Here is a 23944-nt window from a genome sequence, read left to right as displayed (position 1 = left end):
GTAAGTTATTAGTGTTAAACATATTTGCACATTTTATAAAATATCTTTGTAGTTCCCATAAATGCTGCAACTGTTTCAACTACAACTCACTTCGGCCCTTATAACTTAAGTCGTGCAAATATTATTTCAACTTGTGTAAAATAGTTTTAGACAGTAAACTATTTACAACAAAACATTACATTGATAATAATAATGTAGGAACGATAAAAGAATTCAAAGCTTTTTAATTTAACCAAATCATTTTTCTTTTTTACACTTTAAGAATAAAAAAGGCTACATCTATGAATCTTTTTGTTTACTTGTTGTATTTCTGTGAATAAAAAAAAAACAGATTTTGAATAATTGCAAATTGCACGACAGTCTTTATTTCAATTTGATGGTGTAATATATTTTATTTAAATTTCAATTGTATTTATTTCAATTAGTATGTAAAATAGTATATACAAATATGTTGCTGTGATAGAACAAAATAAATTGTTATTAGCAAATTGTAAACCGGTCACAATAAAAACAAAAACTAATACAAAATTCTACAAAATCAAACAGACAGACGAATAATATATTCTATATATTCTATTTAGTTCTATTTCTGTCAGGTTTTAAAACATTTTTAAAAAATGCTATTCTGATTTTTAAACTAGTTTGTTTCTACAGTAGTTTATGAGACACAAGCCCACACACACACACACAATTATACATGCACAGATGTATATGTGTAAAATTCAAAAGATTTTCATTTATTTTTCACACAAAGGCCAAATACTTGGTAAACAAAATACACAGAAAGCAACAGCAAAACATCACACTAACATCAGTTGTTGGTCAAGAATATTCATGTGAAAGCGTCAACCATTAATGGAAAATAAGAAAAATCAGCAAATATGCGTTAGAAATCAAGGTCGAATACAAAGTATAAAGTTAACTATTTTTAAATATTAGACATACAGTAAAAAAAAATGAAGCATAAGAAATTCAGCAAAATGCTTGAAATTGAAATTTATAGCTAATAAAACTTAAGTCTTAGTTAAACTATAGAGTAAAAGGTTAGTCAAATATACATATGAAGGTTATGTAGTCACACAAAAAAAAAACAACTAAAGTAAAAAAAAAGTATAAAAAATGTAAAACAAAAATCAAATTTGCATAGACATAAAAAGAATTTTTAATCGAAATTTGAACAAAGAACAGCAAAAAGTTAACAGCAAATTCGTGCGTAGTGTAAACACAAAAACAAAATACGCATATACTCACACATACTATACACAAATACACATGTACATGCAGCCAGATAGCAGCATAGGCAGGCATATAATGTAACTTCTTGGCTAATTAGCTAATTACTTAGAGAATTTGTATGTATATTTTTGCTTTGCATATGCTTAGGCGCCCAACTGACAGTAAACAACAAGAATTAAACATAATACAATAGTATAAAAAGTAGCAACTAAACACACTATACACAAATATTCCAAAACATATGCATATACAATATATGTACCATATGTAAGGCAATAATAATACAAATACGCTGTAAACGAATTTTTTATATTTTATGTCACATTGACATGCCTAGTAGGTATTTTAATTAATTTATTTTTTAACAAACAAACAAGATGCCTGTAAGCTGCCACGAACCTGCATAAGCTTTGGCAACGGTATTGTCACAATATCAACGCTACTGCAACTGATCCGCAGGGATGCATTTTTTTGTGCTAAGGACTTGATGCTAGCTTCATTAATAATTTTATGGCCAGGATTTGTGTGCATATTGTATAGACATTATTAAATAGTGCATAAAGAAGACACATACTAGAATTTAAATGCAGTGTATTATCATAAAGTAAAAGCATATTGAAGCTAATAATAGTTGTACTTTTTTTTTGCTTAGCCATGTACAAGAAAATGCATGTACGAGTATTTTTATACAGCATGCAATAGAAAAATACATACATTATATGTATGTTTAGAAAATTAGGTAGAGGCATACTTAGCACACACAGAGAGACATATTTAAACAAAAGTTTTAACACTTGCAAAAATCGAAGCATACGGTGCTTTAAGGATGCACACAAGCAAACGTCTTCCTTAATCTTAAAACAAAAGTAAACTTTAAAATACTGCTTAATTACAGACAACTTAAAGCTAACAACTATAAATAGAGAACGATTGTCACATGCAAACTAATTTCTGCCTGAAAAATTGTTCAGCTTTTTGCACATTTAAAATATTGATTATACATGTTTATTTCCTATTTTTCGTAATTTGCATTCCAAATAAATTGTTGTGGCAATCGTGCAAATTAATTAACTTAAAAATATTAAACTATTGTAGTATGTATTTAAAATAACATCCAAGTATGTTAACCGCCTGTTAAACCCAACAGCGGAGTTTTTAGCGTCGTCTAGCGGTTGCAAATAAAGCTCTGCGTGGGTCCCAAAAAGCTAAGCAGTTGAAGCGTGTGACACAAGCTTGGGACAACATACCCTATGCAAGTAAAGCTTTCTCTCTATATCTTCGCCTCATGCTTATTAACAATAAGTAAACTAAAAGCTTCGTGAGCGTGCAAGCAATAATTTTTTGAGAAACTTACTTATGTTTTTATACCAAAGCTTTAGGAAAGCTGGGTAGTTTGTTGCTAAAGCTTTAATTAAAGACAAAACGGACGGTTAACTTTAAACTATATTTCTAATTAACAAATATCCTAAAAACCAAAACTATAAACTTGGAAATGCTTTGAAAAGGCGATAAACAAACCTAACTTAAGTCTCTAAATATTAAATTTAAAAAATGAAACAGACAACTAACCATAAACTTAAAATTTCGCTGAAAATAAAAGCAAAACCAAGGCCATTGGGCGCAATGCGAATTTACTAAACACACAAAAATTAAACATGAGTTAAAAAAAACACAAAATGCCTACAAGACGCAAAATATTCACAACAACAACAAAAGGGTAATTTTTCCTCGTTGCATTGCCAATAATAAATATACATATATAAAATTTGTGTTTTTCTTTTTTTCTTAGTTTCAATACTTAGTTATTTATAAAATGTAACGAAACAATAAAGGGATTTTTGATACACTTACTTTTTTAGTAATCAATATTCAATAATGCAAATGGTTTCAGACAAACAAAAAGTATTCAGCAGACAATTTTTTGAGTATTAGCTAGAAAATACGTTGAATTCATAAGCGCAGCTGTACTACAGAGAAATTTTCAAAGCAAATAGATAAAAATTTTAACCTTTAATTTAAAGTTTTTATATTATAGCAATGTGTATAGGACAATCGCCTTCATAATAAGAGATAAATATCATTTTGACAATAGGTGAAGTAAAATACAAACTACTGTATGCTGTTGAATCCAATTACTGGTATTTTTAAAATTGTATTTTCATTTTTCAATTTTTATAGCCAATATTTATTTGTGAACACCCTTTTTAGTATGTTTTTGTTTAAATTTAAGTGCAAGGAATCTAAACAAGAACAAGAAGCCATGCGTATTTTTTATAAAAGAGGCTTTGAACTCAATGAGCACCTCAACTTTATTCGGTTTCCTAAAACTATGAAACAAGTATGGCATACTTACATACACATTCATATATATGGTATATACCTACCTATCAAATGACAATTTAACAAGAGAAAAAAATAAAAATTGCTTTGGCTTAGCAATGTTTAAAGACTTTATATATATACATATATATATATATAACAATTACAGAACAATTACAAAAACATATTCAGTTAAATCTAATCTATATAAAAGTTAGTAGCCGCGGACAGACATAGCTTCACCAATACTCACATATCTAGAGTAATGAGTTGCAAAAATTCACAGGGTACTAGAACAAAAAAATTACAGTTAGAAATATGCTATAATCCTGCATAAGAGATTATATCTATATAAACCCAGCTCAGTCAATATTCTTTTATATACAATTTCAATATCAATTTTTTTTTTTTTGCTTTTCATTAGCACATTTTCAAGAAATTAACTTCTAGTACCCTAAACAAATCAATTTCCATACAAATTCTATCAAGACCTTAGATTTTACTTTTAATCATATTAATTTTTGTTATTAAAACAATCATAAAAACAGGATCCATTACAATGGATCCTGTTTTTATATATATTGTAATGCAAATATCTATACAAAATAAAAAAGACAAGTGTCCAAAATAAACACACATATACACACAGTAGCTTATAATGTATATACATATAAGTACCTACATATATTAAAATATAGTGTGTTCTTGTTCGTGATCGAGTTATGCTTATAACCTAAGTATTAGGTAAGAAAAAAACTCTAACAACATTTAAGAAGAAAGAAATGGTAATTTAAGATAAATATTTATGAAATACACAAAAAGAAAACAATAAATAAAATGTAAAGCAAAACAAACACAAAATAAACGGTTATTTTAATTATAGAACTTACGGTCAAACTTACATGCATACAATACACATATAACTACTTATTTAATACGCTATATATTAAAGTCAATGCCAAAACTGTAACACAATTTACGAATCAAACAATAATTAAAATGAAGCGTAATTAAAATACATTTATTTTATTTAAGAAAGTTAACATACTCGTACATAGCTAAAAATATAAATTTAAACCAAGAGCTCTAAGGAAAGTGTTACAATTTAAATGCGCAAGCTTCAAAACCTAAAGCATAAAAAACTAATACTAAAATTGATGCGCCAAGTAACTACTGCATTGAACAAAAGTCAATTTAATAAACTAGGCACTATAAAATCAAAGTTAAAAAAAAATGTAACTAAAATTACTAAACAAAAACAAAACATTCAAGTTCTTTGTGCTGGCTTGAGACTGGAATTATTTTTGACATAAATTTTCAAAACAAGGAATTGTAACAGTAATTAAAAACCTTGCTTCATGACCAACTGATAGCTTTATATTATTTGTTTTTCATTCTATGCACTCTATCTGATACTAACAACAACAGCAACAATGCCTTATATCGTAGCTTTTAAATTTTCCATATCATTTTGTTCGATTTAAATATTTCAAATTGTTTTTAACGCAGGCATAACTCTTTAAAAACAAACATATCGACGCATTTCCGTGAAAGTATCCTATGTCACTTTTTATAGAAATGGAGATTTTTTTGCAAACTTATTCTAAAGTCGTTCACTCATCATTTGCTTCAATATTATAATAATATTCCCTATAGTTACAAAGATATCATAATTTACATCATTGAGTTTGTTCAAAGCTATCCCTGGTATTCAGAAATAAATCAGAAAATTCGATCTGCTGTAAAATTGGTTTTTTTTTTATACATTTACAGCAATACGTCGATATGGTTGTATGAAAAAAATAATAATTCACTTTGAGCTAGCAAACAGAACTTGAAATTAAAAGTAAACAATTAATTAAAATTACTATTTAAAAGCCATACAGAAAACTCAGCGAAGTATGTACTAAAAAAAAAATACAAATAATATGTATACATACTTACGACACACATATATATACATGCATTAAATATGCAACAAAAACTAAATCAAACTTAAAACGAAATTTAAATGAAATACTAAATCTAAAATGCCAAAACTATTCTGAGGCAAAACATGTTAACTTAGTATATTAAAACGCAAGAAACGATATAATATGCAATTAATAAAAATATTTTAAACAACAAATAGAAAGTAAAATTTAAATTAAAGAATATAAAAACGAAATGGCATATACATAAATGCAAACACCATAAAAAATTTGTTTTCTTGGGCCACAAAAGTGCGATAAAGTCAAATATATATATATATAAATATTTATATATATATATTGTCTGCACTAGACGTTTACGCCGATTGTCTGTATTTGGGGAAGAAGCCAGAAGTATCTGGCGGTGAATGTTATGAATGTTATGTCATATAAAATGACACAACTCGAGAAAGAGCTGATAAAGCGAAGACCCAGAAGTGGGTCTGCCTCTATAATATGGTCAAATCTTTTCGTTTGTAATAAATCGGTTTTATTTTAAACAATAGTTTTCTACATAATTTAAAAATAAAATAATTACATGTTTTTATGGATAGTAGTATTTCTTATAGCGGCCTTCTCGGTTTTTGCGGCCACCTACCCTCACAGCACGTGGCACGTATTCCGGGTCATGCTGGTCTAATGTGCGACGCCAGACATTAGTGTCGAGCTCAAAGAAGCGACGACGCGCCTCCATCGAGCGTGTCTTGTTATCTATCTTGTAGAGTTTCTCCCACATGTAGACCTCAGGCAGCTCCAAGTGGCGTGGTCGTTTTGAGGCTAAATGCTTGAAGGTATGTTCTAAGAATTCGCGCTGCTCTGCATTATCGTAATCAGCAGCACGACGAAGCGTGGGACCACCCACATAGGGCTGCAGCTCCTCGGAGCTGCGCTTAACGCAAGGCACATTTGCGTAAAAGCTAAACAGCTGACGTAAAGTTTGCTCATTAAAATCCACGCATTTGCCAGCTTCATTAATTTCACCATAAAGCAACTGTGGTGCGCTCACGCGACAGTAGTTCACACGTGGGTTTTCGTCAATGTTCTGACCATGGACCAGCAGCGTATTCAACTGATATTTATAGAAGCTCCACTCGCGCCCGTTGGTAATGATTGTCTGCGTGTTGAGCGGGTAGGTTAGTTCATTGTAGGTATTAAAACCATTGTAGTTAGCCTGAGCTAGTAGCCAAGCATAAGATGATTGAATGGCTAGTGCGTGTAGCGCTTCCATTTCATCACGTTCGCCATAGGACTTAGGTCGCAATTTCAAATGTGCGCGCGACTGGAACGATAGCAATCCAAAATTGGCCGCATTACCGCTCGGCCAGTAGCCGGGTACATTGATGGCGTGCTGATGCTTGATGCTATATCCCAAAGAGCGTGCGTCATGCCTAAAACGTGGCAGTTGCAGTGCCAGCGCCAGGTTCTCGCTTTCTTCAGGACTCTTCCAACTAGGTAACTGCTGACGATGGCGCAATGCCAAATAGGGCTCACCAGTGAATTGTACCAGACGGTCATACGTGTTGTTTGCCTCCTCCTTTTGCCATTCACGGCCCTCTTTCGACTTTACAACATTCTTGGGTGGATCCACACCACCCACTGCCCAAAATGCTTCGTGGCGAGGATTATAATCCACTTCCAACTCATTCAAGTGTGCGTAGTCTGCACTAAGTGTTTGTAGCACTACCCGGTGAATCTGCTCCAGAATTATCTGCGTCAGTTGCCGCTCTTGTGTAACTGAATCTAGTGGGTTATGTAGCAGCGTCAACTGTTGCCTGCAAATTATAAACATTTCAGTTGCGTTTGTAGCCTATACTGTAACTTACTTGTAGTAGTCGTGAGCATATTCCAGCGCCTCAATGGCATCACTACGTGCTGATTTTACGAATTGATCCATAACCGACTCAGCCACTGGTAGCTCCTCCAACACAGTGCGCGTATAGTGTTGCGTCAGCGGCAGCGCATTGTATGGTACTTTGGTGTCATTAAAGTCGACCACTTTATAGCCGTAGTAGCGTGGCAAATTGACTTTAATCATCTTCTCTTCAATTGTGGGGACTTGGCGTATTTCATTGTGCCATTCGGCGGCTTTTTCTTGCTTACGAGCTTTAAAGCTTAGATCCTTGATTTCTGGATACTGTGCGACTCCTGTTGAGTCCCCTTGGGATAACACGGCCTGTGGCTCTGCCTTGATAAATAGGCATCGGCGGCAGATGGCCAGCAGACGCGCACGTTGCTGCTCTACATTCCGCAGCGTCAACATACTAGCCGGCCAATAGATTTAATACAAAAAAAAAAAATCAATGTAAATAAAAAGGTTCGTCGCCAACAACGAGGTTATGACATAAACTGGCAAAAACAATAACGATGTGTTTCAGTGGAGGCAGGTCAATAGCTGTTGCTGATGCTTGGGCTTATCGCATGAAGCTAAAGCAAGTATGCAGCACAAAGCTTTTTATTGCACAACATAAGTGTTTATCTTTAAAACCATCGTAATCAACATATGTTATTAAAGGTTAATCATTGAAATATTCAGAAGCTATTGTCTAGTAAATTATGAACTTACAATTTAATGTACATACATGTCAATAAATTTTGATGTGAACTGCATACCACCTGCCAAAACTGATCGCTTGTTTTGTTCAGCTTTTCAATACAAACATATTTACATACAGAAATAAATATTTCAATATTGAAAAGAATTATGTGCAGATGATTTGTAAATCCCCATGTGGTAAAGTGAATCCCGATTGTACCTGCGGCTGTAAATACAGTTAAAGGCATATTGGACTGACCAGACTCAGGCGCATATAATTTATCTTATCGGAATAGCCCTCAAAACTTATCAAAAGTAATAAGTATATTCTTATAATACAAATACACATTAATTAGCATATTATGGCACATTTGCAGACAAGGATTGACACGCATTAAAAATATTAGTCAATATGTCCAACATAACTGCAGCTCAGGAACGCACACGCCAGTGGCTTGAATCGCAACAGGATGACTTGGAGTCATTAGCTGAGTCATCGGTGGTAGACAGTGTGAACGATTTGGAAGAAAGATTTAGCGCTCATACGTTTACCGAACAGGAAGATACTGAGGACGACGTATACACCGACGAAGAGATTAGCACTACAGCTTTAGGCACACAATTGGGTGAGTCAGTGGGTAAATTTAGACCACAACAATGAAATGTAAAAATATTTGTAGGCGTTAAAACAGACACATATATACAAGATCTGCGCGATCTTATGAACTCTATCAACAACATACAAACTGTGGGCAATGTAAGCATCAGTAACTCCACCAATGTGCACATCGGCAATGTGACCAACATAAATGGCAGTATACATGTCCATGCACTTTCACGTAAAAGCAATAAACGCCGCACGCGAAGAAAAGCGTCTCTTGAGACTCCAAGTGAAAAAAAGGAAGAATGTAGCTCACATGAAGGGGAGCTATTAGAGTCAGAGGAACGCATTAACAGCGATGTATTTATTGCTCAACAAAGTAAGATAAATATTAACCCAAATTAATTTTTCTCGCATGCTAATATTTGTATATTTATATTTAGAGTTCAAATTACCAAAGGAGCTTTGCGCTATAGTACCGCGTCACTCTTGGCTTGCTCAAAGACCCATGGAGGAGCCAACTAAACTTCAGCGACCTGTAAAATATGTTGTTATATGTAGGTAGTATTAGTACTGAAGTATAAGCATATTAAGTTCAGTCTATCTATTATATCTAAAGTGCACACTGCTACAGAGCATTCCGTGAAGAGAGCGATCAATGTACGACTTATAAGAGATATACAGGTAAGCTTGTAGACAAATCAACGCATTTCTTCTTTCATATTCATATATATTAAATATTTTGTGTCTTTTAGTGTTTTCACATTGAGAGTCGTGGTTGGAATGACATTGCCTATAATTTTCTTGTTGGCTGCGATGGCAACATCTACGAGGGTCGCGGCTGGGAGACAGTGGGCGCTCATACTATGGGCTACAACAAAAAAGCTTTAGGTATTGGTTTTATTGGCTGCTTTATGCGTGAATTGCCCACTGCAGATGCCTTAAGCATGTCCCGAAATCTGCTACAGCGCGGCATCGAAGAGGGGCACATAGCCAAGGATTATCGACTGATTTGTCACTGCCAGTGCAATTCAACTGAAAGTCCAGGACGTCGACTATTTGAAGAGATACAAACCTGGCCACATTTTTATAATATAGCACAAGACGAGCAGCGTTAGCTTTAGATCCACATGACAAATAGATTGGTATTGGACACATTTACCTATTGGATTCAGTAACTTTTTATGTTTAGTAACTCTAAATTAAAGAATATATTCGCAATTGTTTTTTGAATGTTTTTCGATATTTAATTCTCAATTAAGCATATTTTAATTATGGAAACATCCCAAAATAATGCTATTCGCAGCTTCATGGTCCCCCAGTTATTTTTGGAGCATTTAGGCAGATTCCGCTTGGCGCGCTGTTGAAAATGTAAACAAAAGTATGTTAGTATTGTTCTATATAAAGAAACAGCACAGAAAAAGGAACAACATTGAAGTGTTGGGCGCACGAAATGCTAGCTATCTCGCTCGCTTTCACGCATTGTTAATAATTTGATGGGCATAACAAATGTTTAACGTTTAGGAAAGATATTGTGTTTATTAAGTATTGATTTGAAAACTTAAACAGGGCAAGCTATTATTAGTTTCGGAGCAGTTGCATTCTTTTTTTATATGTTGCTCAAAAACTTACACCTTGCTACAACAGTTTTGCTGCTAAAGATATCTATTTCTCATCTGTAATATTGAAAGAGAGCACAGTGTTTTCAAAATTGGTGACCATATAACATTGTTTATATAACATAGCCAGATCCAGTAACTTATAACACCTTATAGACTCCCCCACTTTTTAGGGGAATACTTACGTGCTGGTTTTCCGTTAGCCCATGGTGTAAACTTCACATGGCTCTCATCACGCTTTGCGGCGGCGGCGCGGAGATCGGTACGCAGGGCTTCACGCAGAACACGGGCCGCAATGTTCGAATATTGAATGTAGCTGCGTAAATAAACACACAAACATTTAAAGCGATCATTTATGTGAATAAGTGACAGCTAGTGCTACTACTTGCAAACAATAATTACGTAATTCACGCATAAGTTGCGTACATAACATAATTGATGTTATACAAAAAATACATGCTCCACATATTGTTGAAACTATTATTACTTACGTAATTCCAGCTGCTCTCCAGGCGTTAGTCATTTTATTAAATTTATTTGCAAAATTATTCACACAAGGAGCAAAAAATTATCAGACTCTTTACTAGTGCTGGCGCTTACGAAGACAGAGATGTTTTAAAGAGCTGCTAATAAATGTATATCGATAGTGTATTTCGATATATCATCGAATGTGTTTTACAAAACTGCCAATATGTATTTTTATAACTATGCACAGCAGTAAATATTATTTATAAATAAATATTTAGTCTTACTTGCTTGGTTTTTACTAGTTTTAAATGCCATCAATATATTTATAGTTATACAGTACAAACTACTGCATTGTTTGTGTCATATCTAAGTATGTACATATGTTCTACCACATGCTAAACAGCTGCTTATTTAACACTGTAGGCATTTTGCGGCTCCAAGTTTATATTGAAAGCACCTATTCTTTTTTAATGGTATTTAATGAATGCCTGTAACAAACAAGCTACATATGTATGTACATATGTTCTAGGTCACCTTATGTGTAAAACGATTTTAGAATTAAAAACAACAGCATACCCAGCCAAGTGTTAAAAACACATTCTAGGGATTATAAGTGCACGACTTAATTAATCAAACAATTATAACTTGCCATGGCTTCGAAGCCGCAAATATTAATTATTGAACCATTCTACGGCGGCAGTCATAAACAGTTAATAGACACATTAGTTGAATGTAAGTACAAAACTATCACTAATAACATCAATTTAATGTATTGAGAGTTCAGGTTTAAGTGTTGACGACTATGAGATCTTTAGCATGCCGGCCAAAAAGTGGCACTGGCGAGCGCGCACTTCAGCGCTTTACTTTTCACAACTAATACCTCCGGAGCACGAGTATAAGGTATTGTTGACTAGTTCAGTGCTGAATCTGGCGGAACTGATTGGTGTGCGTCCGGATCTAGTTAGCTGTCGCAAGATTGTCTATTTCCATGAAAATCAACTGGTATACCCAGTGCGTGAAGTAAAAGAACGTGACTGTCAATATGGCCTGAATGAGATACTCACCTGGTAAGTAAATAGATTTATATATGATTGAAAATAAGCTAACATTCTTCTTTAGCCTGGCAGCAGACATAGTACTCTTTAACTCTAACTTTAATCGCACTTCATTTCTGGACAACGTGCAGCCGTTTCTCAACATACAGCCAGACTTTAAGCTTAAGCACATACGTGAGCGTATTGAGAAAAAGTGTGAAGTACTCTATTTTCCGATTAAACTCCATGCATTTCCAAACAAACAACAGATAATGAAAGCCGACACTAATATGGAACCAGACTGCTTGCATTTAATTTGGCCACATCGCTGGGAGCATGACAAAAATCCCAAACTGTTGATGGAGGTGCTGATGGAACTAAATAAGCGCCAGGTGGAATTTAAAGTAACTATATGCGGTGAAAGTTATCAAGCGGTGCCAGAGGCATTCGATGGCATACAGGAAAAGCTGGGTTCCAAGCTGATCAACTTTGGGTATCTCACGCGTGAAGAGTACATAAAGACGCTGTTAACGGGCGACGTAGTCATCTCCACAGCGGGCCACGAGTTTTATGGTGTATCCATGCTAGAAGCCACATATTGTGGCTGTTATCCCATAGCTCCCAATAAGCTAGTTTATCCAGAAATTTATCCCAAGGAGAATCTCTATAACACATCTAATTCGTTGATCAAAATGCTATACAATTGGTGTCGCAATCCAAGGATCTTTCGCCTGCATCGCGACAAATTTTTTGATTTCTTTACATTTGAGCGCTACTCGTCGCAGCATTTGGTGCCAAAGTACTTGGAAAAAATGCGTATAACGGATTAAATGTATATATTGAATACTTGGATATATATATATTATTAATATTTATGTCCAAAGAATTATTAAAACTAATATTCGCCACATAAGACTTATTTAATTTTAGCCATATAAGACAAAATTATCGTGCCGAGAAATTTTCCACTTTGTCGTCATTTTGATATTTTTCTTTTGCTAAGTTTAACAATTATAAGGGATAACCATGTATATGCTCTACGATTTTGATATAATTATTAATTGTAGCGAACCTAATGGCAGAGATGCAGTCGTTTTGTGCAATAAACAACGAATTTAGAATTGTAAGCCTAGTGTGTAATATTAACTGACCAATTTACTATATGTAATTATACAAAAGTATGTAGACATCAGCTACCCTTAATCAATTATTGTTAATTATACTTTCAGCTGTTAGCAGTGCATCATCTACAAGTTGTTCTATTAAATAATATATGCATTTATTATTATTAAAGGTCTACATATTTCTCACCTATAATTGCCTTGGGTCTTAGATTTAATGTTTTTTTTAAATAGTAAGTAATTTTAATTTACAGCTCTGTAGACATTTTTCTATACAAATAAATATTATATAAGACAAAAGATTTGGTTCTTTTTCTTAAGGTTCAGAAATCATGATACACTTTATTGTAAATAAGCTTATATTAGCTTAAATTACTATATTAAATAAGCATCAAAGACTATTAAAAATGATTCTCTTTAAATTTTGGAGGCGCAGTATACTTTTCTTTAGCATGGACTCGATATTCATCATCATCATCGTGACACTCGCGATAGCACTGAGAACAAAACAGTTCACCATCACAGCCGTGACAGCGAATAACTGCATCTTCGTTACAAATGTTGCACCAGGGTAACTCCTCCTGATTAATGTAGCCTGTGTCGCCCAGCTCATCTTCCAGAGGATCGGGCAAACGTGATTCTGCCACATACTAGAATATTTTACGTTCTTTTATCAAGGAATTTATACTTTAAATGCACTCGGAGCTCACCTTTTTCATAATATTTTGCAGCAACGTTCCATCGTTCTCATCCTCGTTATCACTAGGTGTATTTGGATTTGACGAGTTGGTGACTGCCGAGTTAGCAGCAGCAGTACCTTCAATGGGCGCATCGCGCAGAGCTCGAAGGCGCCGCTCGATTTCTGACTGAGCATCATTTCGTTGAGTTTCTACACGCTGATCTAGCTGCGACTCACCGAGAAACTGTTCAAGCAGATCTTTGATTTTGTCTTGATCAGTTCTTTGGTCTGTGGAAAGTAACAAATCCTTTTTATCATAGTTCTTTTCATGCGGCATTCTGCTTAAATTTGACAGACGCGTGCGTATTTCATCATCCGTAGTTTCAACAGCTTTCAGATTCTTCAAGCGTTTGCTTATAGCGCTGTCAAGATTTTCGTTAATATCCTGAGCATTAGCAGCAATTGCACCAGTAGCTGCCACGCCTGTATCTGTGTTGTTCATTGGCGAGAGCACAGCAGCTAGTTCCTCAGAGGGCATCACATTGCTAATAACAAAAACAAAAGTGAGCCCCTGAAAAATTTTTGCATGCTACTAAACTCACTCAAAAAGTGCGTCAGCTGACTCTAAATCTGCGACAGCACTAAATTTTGGTAGTCGCAGCTTGTTCATCAACTCTCCAGGCAGTGATTCACAGTCGACAACTTTCTCGGCATCCGCAATAGCGTGCAACTTGGATAACTTATCAAAGCAGATGAGGCAAACATTGTGCACCTTGTTGGCATGACGCGGCACACTAATTGGTCGTTTTAAACACTTGGCGCAGTAGGAATACCCGCAGCTGGGACAGCCATACTGCAAGGACAATTGAAATCTAATTTAAATGAAATCTAATTTTTAACTGCTTACCTCCTTGCAGAAGATTCCGTATTTGCGACTACAGCCGTAGCAGCTCATTATCAATGTTACCAGGACAAAATCTGTGTACTATATTCTTATATTTTTGTTAATCAGTAAAAAGTAAACAAAGAAATCTTATAAGACAGTCAAGAATATCGATGCTAATGCTACGAACGATATTACTCAGTAACTCGTACTCGATAGTTTTCTTTTCTCGATAAGTTTCCCAGTTATTATTTAAAAATCTTAATGTGGGGAAAATTTAATTGGCTTTCTTCTTTCAATTTATTCATGTGCATATACATGTGTTGATTTATTAGATAAATATATATTAAATGTATTGCAATTAACTTACAAGTCGCAAATTTTATTGCAGTTTAGCTGCCACAGATTTCAATTCTTTCAATGATTTGCCATCAACTAGACCCTGGCGGGAGGTTTCTTACTTCTTCGGGAATCTGTGTCTTACAAGAAGAGTCTTGTACTTACATACATAGTTAGGCCTAATGTATTCAAATTAAAGCGGTTACAAAATATTACATTTATATATGGAATATGTATAGTAAGACTTCTTTTTTTGGGAATGTAAATTTTGCTGAATCGAATGCTAGGATAGGAGTAATGCGATTAATTTTTTTTTTTCAATATATCTATAGTGTAAAGGTATAAATACAAAATATCATTGTGTGCTTTATGGATGCTGTTGCGCATAGTTTCAAGTCATATGCATAAATAACTTTTTGATGTTAGTCCTAAGAGGGGAGGGGGGATATATGTAATTCAAACTCTTGGTTTTAAAAGTTATGAGTCAAATGTGTGTGGGTATTTTATATAAAAAGAGGCTAAAGAAACATCCGTGCTTGATTCTTTTTAACAATTTAAAAATAGAAAATATAAATACTTTCGTTTTTAAACGGTCGAGCGATCGGTTGGGTTAGTTTCGATTTCTATCTTGAGTCTCCCTGATGTATCCTTTATTCCAACTATTCGGAAGGAGTGAGATCGCGTTCCAGCTCATTTTCATTGAGTATTTGCGAGAGTAAATCATGCAGCGGCTCGAGAATTTTCTTTGCGCCGGTATTTGTTAGATTCTTATAGTCGAACATGTCATGGTGACTTATACTGCCATCGCCCTGCACAAGTCCTTTGTCAATTGCCACAATTTGCACACGATCCATGCCCTTGGTCTGTTCCTTAACCAGTCTATTAATGTTCGCATTTTTATCGCGCAGCGCATTTGGTTGCTGGCCTCGTGGCAATAGTGACTGCAACAAAAAAATATATAGATGTATTCATTTTTCATTATAATTACATTATATGACATTTGGTTATGCGAATACTTCCCAGCTAAAATATGGTAACATGAGTATACATTAAACAATCAAATATTTTTAACAGCTTTTTTTCTAATATTTTCTATGAAGCATTTGATTGGACATATCATATAACTATTATTGCAACTGTTTTGTAGAATGTATGCGTGCAAGTTGTAAACTGTAAACTGTAAACTGCAACTGTAAATTTGAAAAAATTGTAATAGGAATCGCTTACCGGCAACAGTATGTAGGCGCCAGGGAGATTCTGGCGAATTTTTGTGACGTTAGCGAGCACTCCTTCAGCCACCTCGACCGCACTGTTACTCACATTGTTAGTGCCAACGTGCAGGACAACAACTTTGGGTGTGACATTGTCCAAGGCGCCATTTTCGATGCGCCAGAGCACATGCTCGGTGCGATCATCGCGTATACTAAAGTTAAGGCAATGTAGCGGTGCAAAGTACTGGTTCCAGGTATCCGTGTCCTGCAGTGTTTCAAAAATGCAGTCACCCAAAAATATCACATCCGGATCTTTTTCACGGCAATCCGAAATGAAGCGCCGATGTATGCTCTGCCAGCGTTTGTCGCCGTCAACATCGGGAACGGCTGTGGGAACAGCGCAGGGATTCATATTTTTGTTGTTACTGCTGAATTATTGTTGTTTTTATGGTTGATAAGGGCGTTCGTGTTTGTGGTGCTTTGTGCTGGTGGTGGTGCTGTTGTTGTTGCTGATGGCTTATTTTAATTCAACATGCGGCTTATGCACTAGAACCAACAATATTTATTCTGTGCACGCTTCGAAGTCAGTTGCGGCCTCGACTAATAAAGCAACAACTTTTAACAGTGTTACACTTGCCAGGTTGTTTTTATACCTAGTGAGATAGAAACTAACTCGAACTAAAAAAAATAATTGACAACATAAAACACGAGCGGCTAGAGATGTACGTCGGTGTGGTAGGGAAAACAATCGATATTTTGCATGCGAACGCAGCGATAGGTGGCGCTGCAGCGAGTACGTGCTATGGTGCAACATTACTAGGTGTGACTTTTGGCCTGAGTCCAACAATACTGCGCCCTTGTTTGAACACATTTCCATAACATTTTTTTGAAATTTCACATGTTCTAAAAAACTATCGAGAGTGCAAGGCTTCCATCGATGGCAGGCTGATAATGAAAAACCCTCGATAGTGGCAATTGTGCGATATTTACTTATCTGTGATTTGTTGCGACTATATTAAAATATCGTAATTGTCGTGACAGCAGCAGCAATTAAAAATAATACAAAATATACTTTTTAAATTAGGCATATGAATAAAATAATTTTTGTATTAACATTTATTGGTAAAAACTTTTTAATACATTTGTGATTATTATGCCAACTATTTTTATCGGTCACCTCTAGGTAACTGCACTAACCAACTCTATTGAAAGTGAAAAGAATCAGCTATATACACACTCTTTCCTGCTTTAATCAATGCAAAAAAACGGTCACTTTGACTAACTTCAAGGGTTGTATACCTAAAAGTTGCCACTTGCTTAATAAATATCACTCAAGTCCAAACTCTACTACAGTCTTTTACATTTTATAAATAGCACAGTTTAAAGTATTTAGTGTATTAGTTTATTTATACATATATTATTTGTTATTTAAATATTTTTAAAGATTTATAAATTTTGACTTAATTAAGAAGATTTGACATATAAAACTACATTGTAATTAAAATAATTATGTTCGCTCTCAAATCACGAAACCTATTTCCAATTCTGTTCTGGAATTTCTATTACAATATACTTGTATATTGATAGATACTCAATTATTAAATAGGGATTACAATTTTTAATCTACACAGTTTCTAAAAATATTTCTTTTATTGATAGACGGCTAATAATAAGATTAATTTATACAAAATTAAAGACAACAGTTTCGAAAATTGTAACGGACGGACGTGAAAATTGTAGAATAGTGGAACCGTCAACAGCAAAAAAAAAGGTTAATTTACAGGATAATTTACATACCAATCAAATTTACATACAACTAAACTTATTAAATTTAAATACTTTAAAGCAAAAAATTAAATAGCTTTCTCATAAAACTTTAGCTTTAGGTGTCTAAAACGTTTATCGTCAGGACTTAAAGTTAGTTTTTGAGATCAAATAGAATTTTAGTAATCAACTAATCTAATTGTTACATTTTATTTCATTACATTTTATTTATACGTGATATAATAGAAATTACAAAACTCGAACCTAATATCGATAGTGGGTAGATGTTTTTGCAGCACTACCCTACAGTGTTGCCATGTGTGCACAATCACGCACAAATTAGATACTGATGAAAAAAAAATAGCTAAAATAACGCAGACCGTCGCTAATTTCGAGCATTTATGAATACTGAATAATATATTTCACGTAAAATAAGCTCCCATATTTATATGCCCTGAAACATTTTAGGATTATTGAAAATATTGCGATAATTGTATTCTAGAATAAGCTATTTAAACATTGAAATATGCTGAACTTATGGCTATAAATTTTAAAAGCTATTTCACGTTTAAGAATGATAGATTTAGCCTGAAATAAGCTCATCTTACAACACTGCTACCCTATACCCCATAATCTTTGCGTCGGCAAATTTTTGCTTGCTATTTTAACAAAAACTGTGCCCGTTGCTGTCGGAAGGCATCATACTGTGTGTGTGCGCTCTAGATTATTATTGAAGAAAGCAAAGTCAAGAATGTAAGTAAACTAAAAATTTTTGTACTATTAGTGTGTGTGTGTGTGTGGTCGGGGCAATAACGCAATTTACTATTTGTTGCTTAAAAATATACATATAAATCCATAAATTTCGACTAACAACAAAATGCCCAGCAGCATTAAAACATACAAATTGAAGTCATTGTTGACCTTGCTTAACGAACGAAATAAATGCTTGGCGGCCTAAGGCCGGCGTCGTACTGCAACCACGTCGGATCTGTTGCCGTCGCTGCGAGCTGCCGCGTGTTGTATGAACTATAAAAAAGTTAAGTTTATAGTCATTCATTCACATTTCCAAGTGCCAGTTTAAAGCTTTGTTTTTTGTGAAAAGCACTCCAATAACATTTGCACATAACAGTATACATTTTGGCCCAAGCGACCACTTGAAATTTTTTTTGAGGTTATACACGATTTAGAAAAGAAAAAATTTGCGTCATGTTTTAGGTACTGGCGCGCGTATATGAGCGCTTGTTTGGCTTTGTGTGCGTGGGCATCGTTAGGTGCGTATGTGGTTGTGAGAGTGTCGCGGCATTAACGTTTGCAAATTGTTTGTTTTTGCAATTTATTAATAACAAGCGGACAAAAACCAAATTCATCACAATCGGATTGCCGCTATAATTGCATTTTGTTGCCGTGCTTCTTTGTTGGTTTGTCGGCTTGCATTTTGGCGCGCTTTGTCTGCGTCCATAATGCGGCAGGGTTGGTTTTGTCTTGTCTGAATGTGTGAGCAAAAGAGGGAGAGAGAGACAGAGCATGCGTGTTATTGGCTGCTGATTCACCGGCCAAGTCTGTACCGGCCTTATTTCAAAAATTTTAGCAATCTAAGTTATTGGAAAATGAATGATTGTATATTAAATTCAGTATGTCGGAGTTTCTGAGAGCATTTATTTCTTGTCGTATAATTTAGGGTTACCAACAAGTATCATTCTCGCAGCTTACAAAAGAGGCATACCATAATAACCAAAACAACAATTTGTAAACTCTCACGGCTGCAACGCATGCTACCTGCCTATCACCCCCCTGACCTCTTACCCGGCTTGACAGCAGCTGCTTTTCCCTCTTGTCCGCTCTTCTGCATGCGGCTACATAGTAGCTTGCTTTCTCATTCACTCTTGTAGCAGTTCTGGCAAGATTTGTCGCTGGGTATGAACAGCAGCAGCGCAACAGCTGTTATTGTCCTTTGGCGCGCTTTGTTTTCCCCGCTGTCCTTTAGACTATTTCCTTCCTCTCTGACTCAGTCGCCAAGCATTTGCAGTCGCATACATACACGCACACACAACAGCTCAACTTTTTTTTAAATAGCGTGGATGGCATATTTATTTATGTTTTTTTTTTTAACTTAAAGTGTATAAAGCAAAGCAACGTTTAACCAATTTTTTTTTTCAATAGCGGCGATTGCAATAATCTTTCATCATCTTTTGAACAAGCTCCGATTGATAATACTTCCTGCAGATCTTGTTTGAGCGAAATATTGTTATAATGGCACAAGAAGGACAGGATATGCCCACATTCAAGTGCGTGCTGGTCGGCGATGGTGGCACTGGCAAAACGACTTTCGTCAAACGTCATATGACTGGCGAGTTCGAGAAGAAATATGTGGCCACGCTGGGCGTCGAGGTACATCCATTGATCTTCCACACCAATCGTGGTGCCATTCGCTTCAATGTATGGGACACAGCCGGTCAGGAGAAATTCGGTGGATTGCGCGATGGCTACTATATTCAGGGCCAGTGTGCCGTCATTATGTTCGATGTAACATCGCGTGTCACTTACAAGAATGTGCCCAACTGGCACAGAGATTTGGTGCGCGTTTGTGAGAACATACCCATTGTACTGTGTGGCAACAAAGTGGATATAAAGGATCGCAAAGTCAAGGCCAAAAGCATTGTATTTCATCGAAAGAAAAATTTGCAGGTAAGCAAAATTTAAACATGAAGAAAGCTTCATGTTTGTATATAGCACGTGGGAACTTTACAAGCAAGCAAGGTCAATAATGAAAGTGACGGAAAATACACGACACGAACAAGAAAGAGATGGAGATAGTGCAAATGCAAAAGATGCCCAAATGTATTCTCTGAAATTGTTTGGAAGCAAATGTTTCTTTGGTTGAGATTCCGCGTGCACATATTTATTTTATGTTTGTACTAATAATTTACTTTGCTTGCAGTATTACGATATTTCTGCAAAATCGAATTACAATTTTGAGAAACCATTCCTTTGGCTGGCTCGCAAGCTGGTTGGCGATCCAAATCTAGAGTTTGTTGCAATGCCGGCGTTGTTGCCGCCTGAGGTGAAAATGGACAAAGACTGGCAGCTGCAAATTGAGCGCGACTTGCAGGAAGCGCAAGCGACTGCATTGCCCGATGAGGATGAGGATCTATAAGCATTAGTTAACAACAACAAACAATATAAAAAAAAACTTGGAAATAAACAAAAATAAAATAATTACAAAAACAAAACTGTGTGGGCAACATTTTTAGCAACAACAGAATGTCACACACACGCACACACAACAGAAGACGAGCGGAGAGGCAACACATGCATCCACACACACACACACACACACACACACACACATGCCAACTATCTTTTTACATACAAACATATTCATCTTTTAAATGTGTTGCCCGTATTTTAGTATTGTATGTAAACGTAATTAGTTATTTCCTAATATATTATTTTTTTTTATATACATATATATATATATATATAAATATTTTTTTTTTGTGCCAGCTTTATAGAGAACTTTATAGACAAAAAGAAATAAAATTTGTAGAAGCAAATGGGCGACAACAGCCTGATACACACAAACAAATTAAATCTAAAACATGTTAATGGAAAGGCACTTAGAGTATATTGAAACTGGACCGCTCTAAGATATTACAAGTAAACAAAATCAAATTTATGAGAAATGAAAAAAAATAACAGCTGACAAATAAAAACCACAAATTATAAATAAAATACCTAACTGAACAATGGAAACAATATTTGTTATGAATATTAATTGTTTATAACCATTTGTAAAATGCCAAAAAATTCTTAGGTGCACTTGATGCAGCAACCGGGAAAGACGCCTGTAAAGCGTTGCTTATTGTTACAGCTGATCTTGTACTGGGCACAGCTGTAATAAGAAAGATTAGCTGATACTTTGAGTCAAAGCCGGCAAACTTACTCTTCTACAATGGTTCTAAAGGTGTCTGTGCAAATAGCGCGCTTCAGGCATTTGCCGTCCTTGCCAAAGTCCACATAGTCCTGGCCCTTCTTTAACAACGGCAAATACTTTAGAAATATGGTCTCATCCTCCGAATTGCGATAGCTACAAACTGGTTCGCTGCCTAGTAGTGAACGCAAATCTAAATTACTTGTGATTTAATTTTAGTTGTACTAAGTCAACACGCACCACTTTCAATTGGAACTGGCATTAGCAGCATCACTTGAAATAGTCCGAGGAAAAACAATACCTTGCGCATCTTGATTATAGACTGAATACAATCTCGTTAACCCGTTTGCTTTTTATACTAAAACACAGACTGAACGCAAATCTAGCGCAAAAATTTACAATTCTAATTTGCATTTTCATCTGAGCTTGGCTTTGCGTTGGATTCTTATTGGACTGAACTTAATTAGTGTATCAATGTGTGAGACTCGTTTGTGTGTTAATTGTTTAATTGTTATCTCAGCTTTAGTAGAACTGCCTATTTTTTGCTTGTTGTCCCTCTAACCACTAAGCTTCAAGTTAATTGCATTGTTTTCATCAATTGTGAGCCTTAAAGTTTTAATTGGTTTGCACTAGAATAAACCCCATACAGCATATACATACATACACAAATGCATATGTATTAACACATAGTATGTTCAGAACTCAGTTCTCACTTTTGAAAAAATAATCAGCTTTTTTTTCACTTTTTTTTTTATTTGATTATCTTTGGAATACAATTAGGAGTTTAGGTTAAAAAATGAAAATTAATAAATATAAATCGTATGTAAATAGAATTATGATAAAATTGTTTACTTTGCAGTTATTGTTTGTGTTTATTGAGGACAGCGATATATGTTTGTGCTATTTTAGTATTATATCTTGAGCCTAAGCTGTTTTTATTTATAATAAAGCTTATGTAATTTTATCAACTGTAAGACCGGGCCAATGTAAAACTTAAGCAATTATAATGATATAATTTTTCGTTATTCTTATGCCATTCAAAAAACATATTGACAAATAGTTTCAACTGATTTAAATGCATTATTATAGCTGCTTTCTAAAAATAGCTTTTAAACATATTCTTAAGCAACAGCTGCTTAAAACAATCCCAAGAAATTAGCACAGTTTTTTTTTTATTGTTTTGTTCATCCATAAGCTGATTTTTTTTTTTTTTTATTATTTTTTAACTAAATGTCATTCGTTTCCGGTTCTTGGCATAACAGCTTGGGACAGCAGTGGGGAAATGTTCGACGCATATCGGAGTATATTTTGCAATTCTTGGTGGGTATTAAATTATGACGTCCACAGCTGAATCATAAATAGAGTTGTATTAATTAAAAAAAACCTTATCATGATCTAAGGTTAATGCTTACTAGCTAATTTCTAGCACAAAGTCGGGTCGGCAATAAAAGGCTTTGCATTGATCTTCTCGATTGATAGGCTTATATGACTGATATTTAGGTATGGGCTGTTTCAGTTCTTCATAGTAGCATTGTCCAGGATAATCTGTGAAATAAATGAAATAAGAAAATAGAAAATAAGGGAAATTCATAATCAATTTATGAAAACTTATAAAAACTTATATATTATCTATATATATATAATATATATATATATATATCTGATTTTTTTTAATTTAATTTTTTATTTTAATCCTTATATTTATAATAAAAACTATGGAAAAGAAGAGTAATCAATGTCAAGAATTAAAATTAAAAAAAAATCAAACACAAATTGCCACCAATTTCCAAAGTATACAACTAGCGCCATAGTTAATACTTTAATAGAATGTTGAGAAATCAAATAAAATAAAAAACTTAATTAAAATATAGACAGTATAAGTTGGAGCTTTCCTCACCTGGATGCACGGCATTGGCGCGATAGCCGAGATCAGCGTTTGCTGCGGCACAAAGTAGTGTTAAAAGCAATAGCATTGGCACTCCAAAGACATAGACAACCGCACTGCGTAGTGGTATGGTCATCGCAAAAAAAAAAAAAAAACAAAAAAAATAGTAATCCAAGTGTTATACTTTAAATAAATGTTGAACTTGCTGTGGCGACGCTCAGCTAGCGACTGACTCAATTAACATTTATGTTTGTTGCTTTTATATTAAATTAATTAAAATGCATAAAGCGTAGTTAAAGCTGGCGACAGCGTATGTTTAATAATCGGAGCTGATGGCGAATCAAGCGAGTG

The 23944-nt window shown here is 34.6% G+C and overlaps 10 protein-coding genes across 14 annotated transcripts in view; 4 read left to right on the top strand and 6 right to left on the bottom strand.

The window, feature by feature from the left end:
• Window positions 1-228, top strand: part of LOC117134931 (neuronal acetylcholine receptor subunit alpha-7) — a 117684-nt gene extending 117456 nt beyond the window's left edge. The window contains exon 14 of the mRNA XM_033294461.1: window positions 53-228. Coding sequence (XP_033150352.1) covers window positions 53-61 — 9 coding nt within the window. The 3' untranslated portion in view covers window positions 62-228. The remainder of the gene's footprint in view (window positions 1-52) is intronic.
• Window positions 229-6025: 5797 nt separating this feature from the next.
• LOC117134909 (28S ribosomal protein S30, mitochondrial) lies at window positions 6026-7854 on the bottom strand. Its single transcript, XM_033294358.1, has 2 exons — window positions 7349-7854; window positions 6026-7297 (listed from the first exon to the last, which is right to left on the bottom strand). The coding sequence occupies exons 1-2, from the start codon at window positions 7783-7785 to the stop codon at window positions 6070-6072; spliced, it is 1665 nt and encodes a 554-aa protein (XP_033150249.1). The 5' UTR covers window positions 7786-7854; the 3' UTR covers window positions 6026-6069.
• Window positions 7855-8155: 301 nt separating this feature from the next.
• Window positions 8156-9852, top strand: LOC117134923 (peptidoglycan-recognition protein LE). The gene is made up of 6 exons (XM_033294427.1): window positions 8156-8373; window positions 8436-8684; window positions 8739-9038; window positions 9103-9216; window positions 9279-9343; window positions 9415-9852. Exons 2-6 carry the CDS (start codon window positions 8471-8473, stop codon window positions 9775-9777), a joined length of 1056 nt encoding a protein of 351 aa, XP_033150318.1. The 5' UTR covers window positions 8156-8373; window positions 8436-8470; the 3' UTR covers window positions 9778-9852.
• Window positions 9853-9880: 28 nt separating this feature from the next.
• LOC117134924 (protein stunted) lies at window positions 9881-10889 on the bottom strand. Of its 2 annotated transcripts, XM_033294429.1 has the most exons (4): window positions 10770-10886; window positions 10464-10594; window positions 10292-10335; window positions 9881-10019 (listed from the first exon to the last, which is right to left on the bottom strand). In XM_033294429.1, exons 1-3 carry the CDS (start codon window positions 10799-10801, stop codon window positions 10325-10327), a joined length of 174 nt encoding a protein of 57 aa, XP_033150320.1. In that variant the 5' UTR covers window positions 10802-10886; the 3' UTR covers window positions 9881-10019; window positions 10292-10324. The 2 variants fall into 2 exon arrangements, with proteins under 2 accessions (XP_033150320.1, XP_033150319.1); XM_033294428.1 differs by lacking the exon at window positions 10292-10335 and having other exon boundaries at window positions 10770-10889.
• Window positions 10890-11039: 150 nt separating this feature from the next.
• Window positions 11040-13152, top strand: LOC117134922 (glycosyltransferase-like domain-containing protein 1-like). Its single transcript, XM_033294426.1, has 3 exons — window positions 11040-11478; window positions 11531-11813; window positions 11866-13152. Exons 1-3 carry the CDS (start codon window positions 11397-11399, stop codon window positions 12608-12610), a joined length of 1110 nt encoding a protein of 369 aa, XP_033150317.1. The 5' UTR covers window positions 11040-11396; the 3' UTR covers window positions 12611-13152.
• A 99-nt stretch (window positions 13153-13251) lies between these two features.
• LOC117134895 (abscission/NoCut checkpoint regulator) lies at window positions 13252-14643 on the bottom strand. Its single transcript, XM_033294276.1, has 4 exons — window positions 14488-14643; window positions 14183-14433; window positions 13612-14125; window positions 13252-13551 (listed from the first exon to the last, which is right to left on the bottom strand). The coding sequence occupies exons 1-4, from the start codon at window positions 14533-14535 to the stop codon at window positions 13303-13305; spliced, it is 1062 nt and encodes a 353-aa protein (XP_033150167.1). The 5' UTR covers window positions 14536-14643; the 3' UTR covers window positions 13252-13302.
• Window positions 14644-14774: 131 nt separating this feature from the next.
• Window positions 14775-16713, bottom strand: LOC117134896 (platelet-activating factor acetylhydrolase IB subunit beta homolog). Of its 3 annotated transcripts, none has more exons than XM_033294277.1 (2): window positions 16030-16713; window positions 14775-15743 (listed from the first exon to the last, which is right to left on the bottom strand). In XM_033294277.1, exons 1-2 carry the CDS (start codon window positions 16423-16425, stop codon window positions 15462-15464), a joined length of 678 nt encoding a protein of 225 aa, XP_033150168.1. In that variant the 5' UTR covers window positions 16426-16713; the 3' UTR covers window positions 14775-15461. The 3 variants fall into 3 exon arrangements, with proteins under 3 accessions (XP_033150168.1, XP_033150169.1, XP_033150170.1); XM_033294278.1 differs by lacking the exon at window positions 14775-15743 and adding an exon at window positions 15845-15979; XM_033294279.1 differs by lacking the exon at window positions 14775-15743 and adding an exon at window positions 15878-15972.
• Window positions 16714-18398: 1685 nt separating this feature from the next.
• Window positions 18399-21013, top strand: LOC117134897 (GTP-binding nuclear protein Ran). Its single transcript, XM_033294280.1, has 3 exons — window positions 18399-18530; window positions 19938-20462; window positions 20716-21013. The coding sequence occupies exons 2-3, from the start codon at window positions 20028-20030 to the stop codon at window positions 20929-20931; spliced, it is 651 nt and encodes a 216-aa protein (XP_033150171.1). The 5' UTR covers window positions 18399-18530; window positions 19938-20027; the 3' UTR covers window positions 20932-21013.
• A 307-nt stretch (window positions 21014-21320) lies between these two features.
• On the bottom strand, window positions 21321-22054 carry LOC117134898. Of its 2 annotated transcripts, none has more exons than XM_033294281.1 (3): window positions 21949-22037; window positions 21721-21901; window positions 21321-21669 (listed from the first exon to the last, which is right to left on the bottom strand). In XM_033294281.1, the coding sequence occupies exons 1-3, from the start codon at window positions 22016-22018 to the stop codon at window positions 21588-21590; spliced, it is 333 nt and encodes a 110-aa protein (XP_033150172.1). In that variant the 5' UTR covers window positions 22019-22037; the 3' UTR covers window positions 21321-21587. The 2 variants fall into 2 exon arrangements, with proteins under 2 accessions (XP_033150172.1, XP_033150173.1); XM_033294282.1 differs by having other exon boundaries at window positions 21532-21669; window positions 21721-21883; window positions 21949-22054.
• Window positions 22055-22531: 477 nt separating this feature from the next.
• LOC117134893 lies at window positions 22532-23753 on the bottom strand. The gene is made up of 3 exons (XM_033294272.1): window positions 23606-23753; window positions 23121-23253; window positions 22532-23055 (listed from the first exon to the last, which is right to left on the bottom strand). Exons 1-3 carry the CDS (start codon window positions 23727-23729, stop codon window positions 22935-22937), a joined length of 378 nt encoding a protein of 125 aa, XP_033150163.1. The 5' UTR covers window positions 23730-23753; the 3' UTR covers window positions 22532-22934.
• Between the last annotated feature and the right edge of the window lie 191 nt (window positions 23754-23944).

The sequence above is a fragment of the Drosophila busckii genome, chromosome X (assembly GCF_011750605.1).
Source record: "Drosophila busckii strain San Diego stock center, stock number 13000-0081.31 chromosome X, ASM1175060v1, whole genome shotgun sequence".
Taxonomy (NCBI): Eukaryota; Metazoa; Arthropoda; class Insecta; order Diptera; family Drosophilidae; genus Drosophila; species Drosophila busckii.
This window is presented reverse-complemented; position numbering and strand designations above follow the sequence as displayed.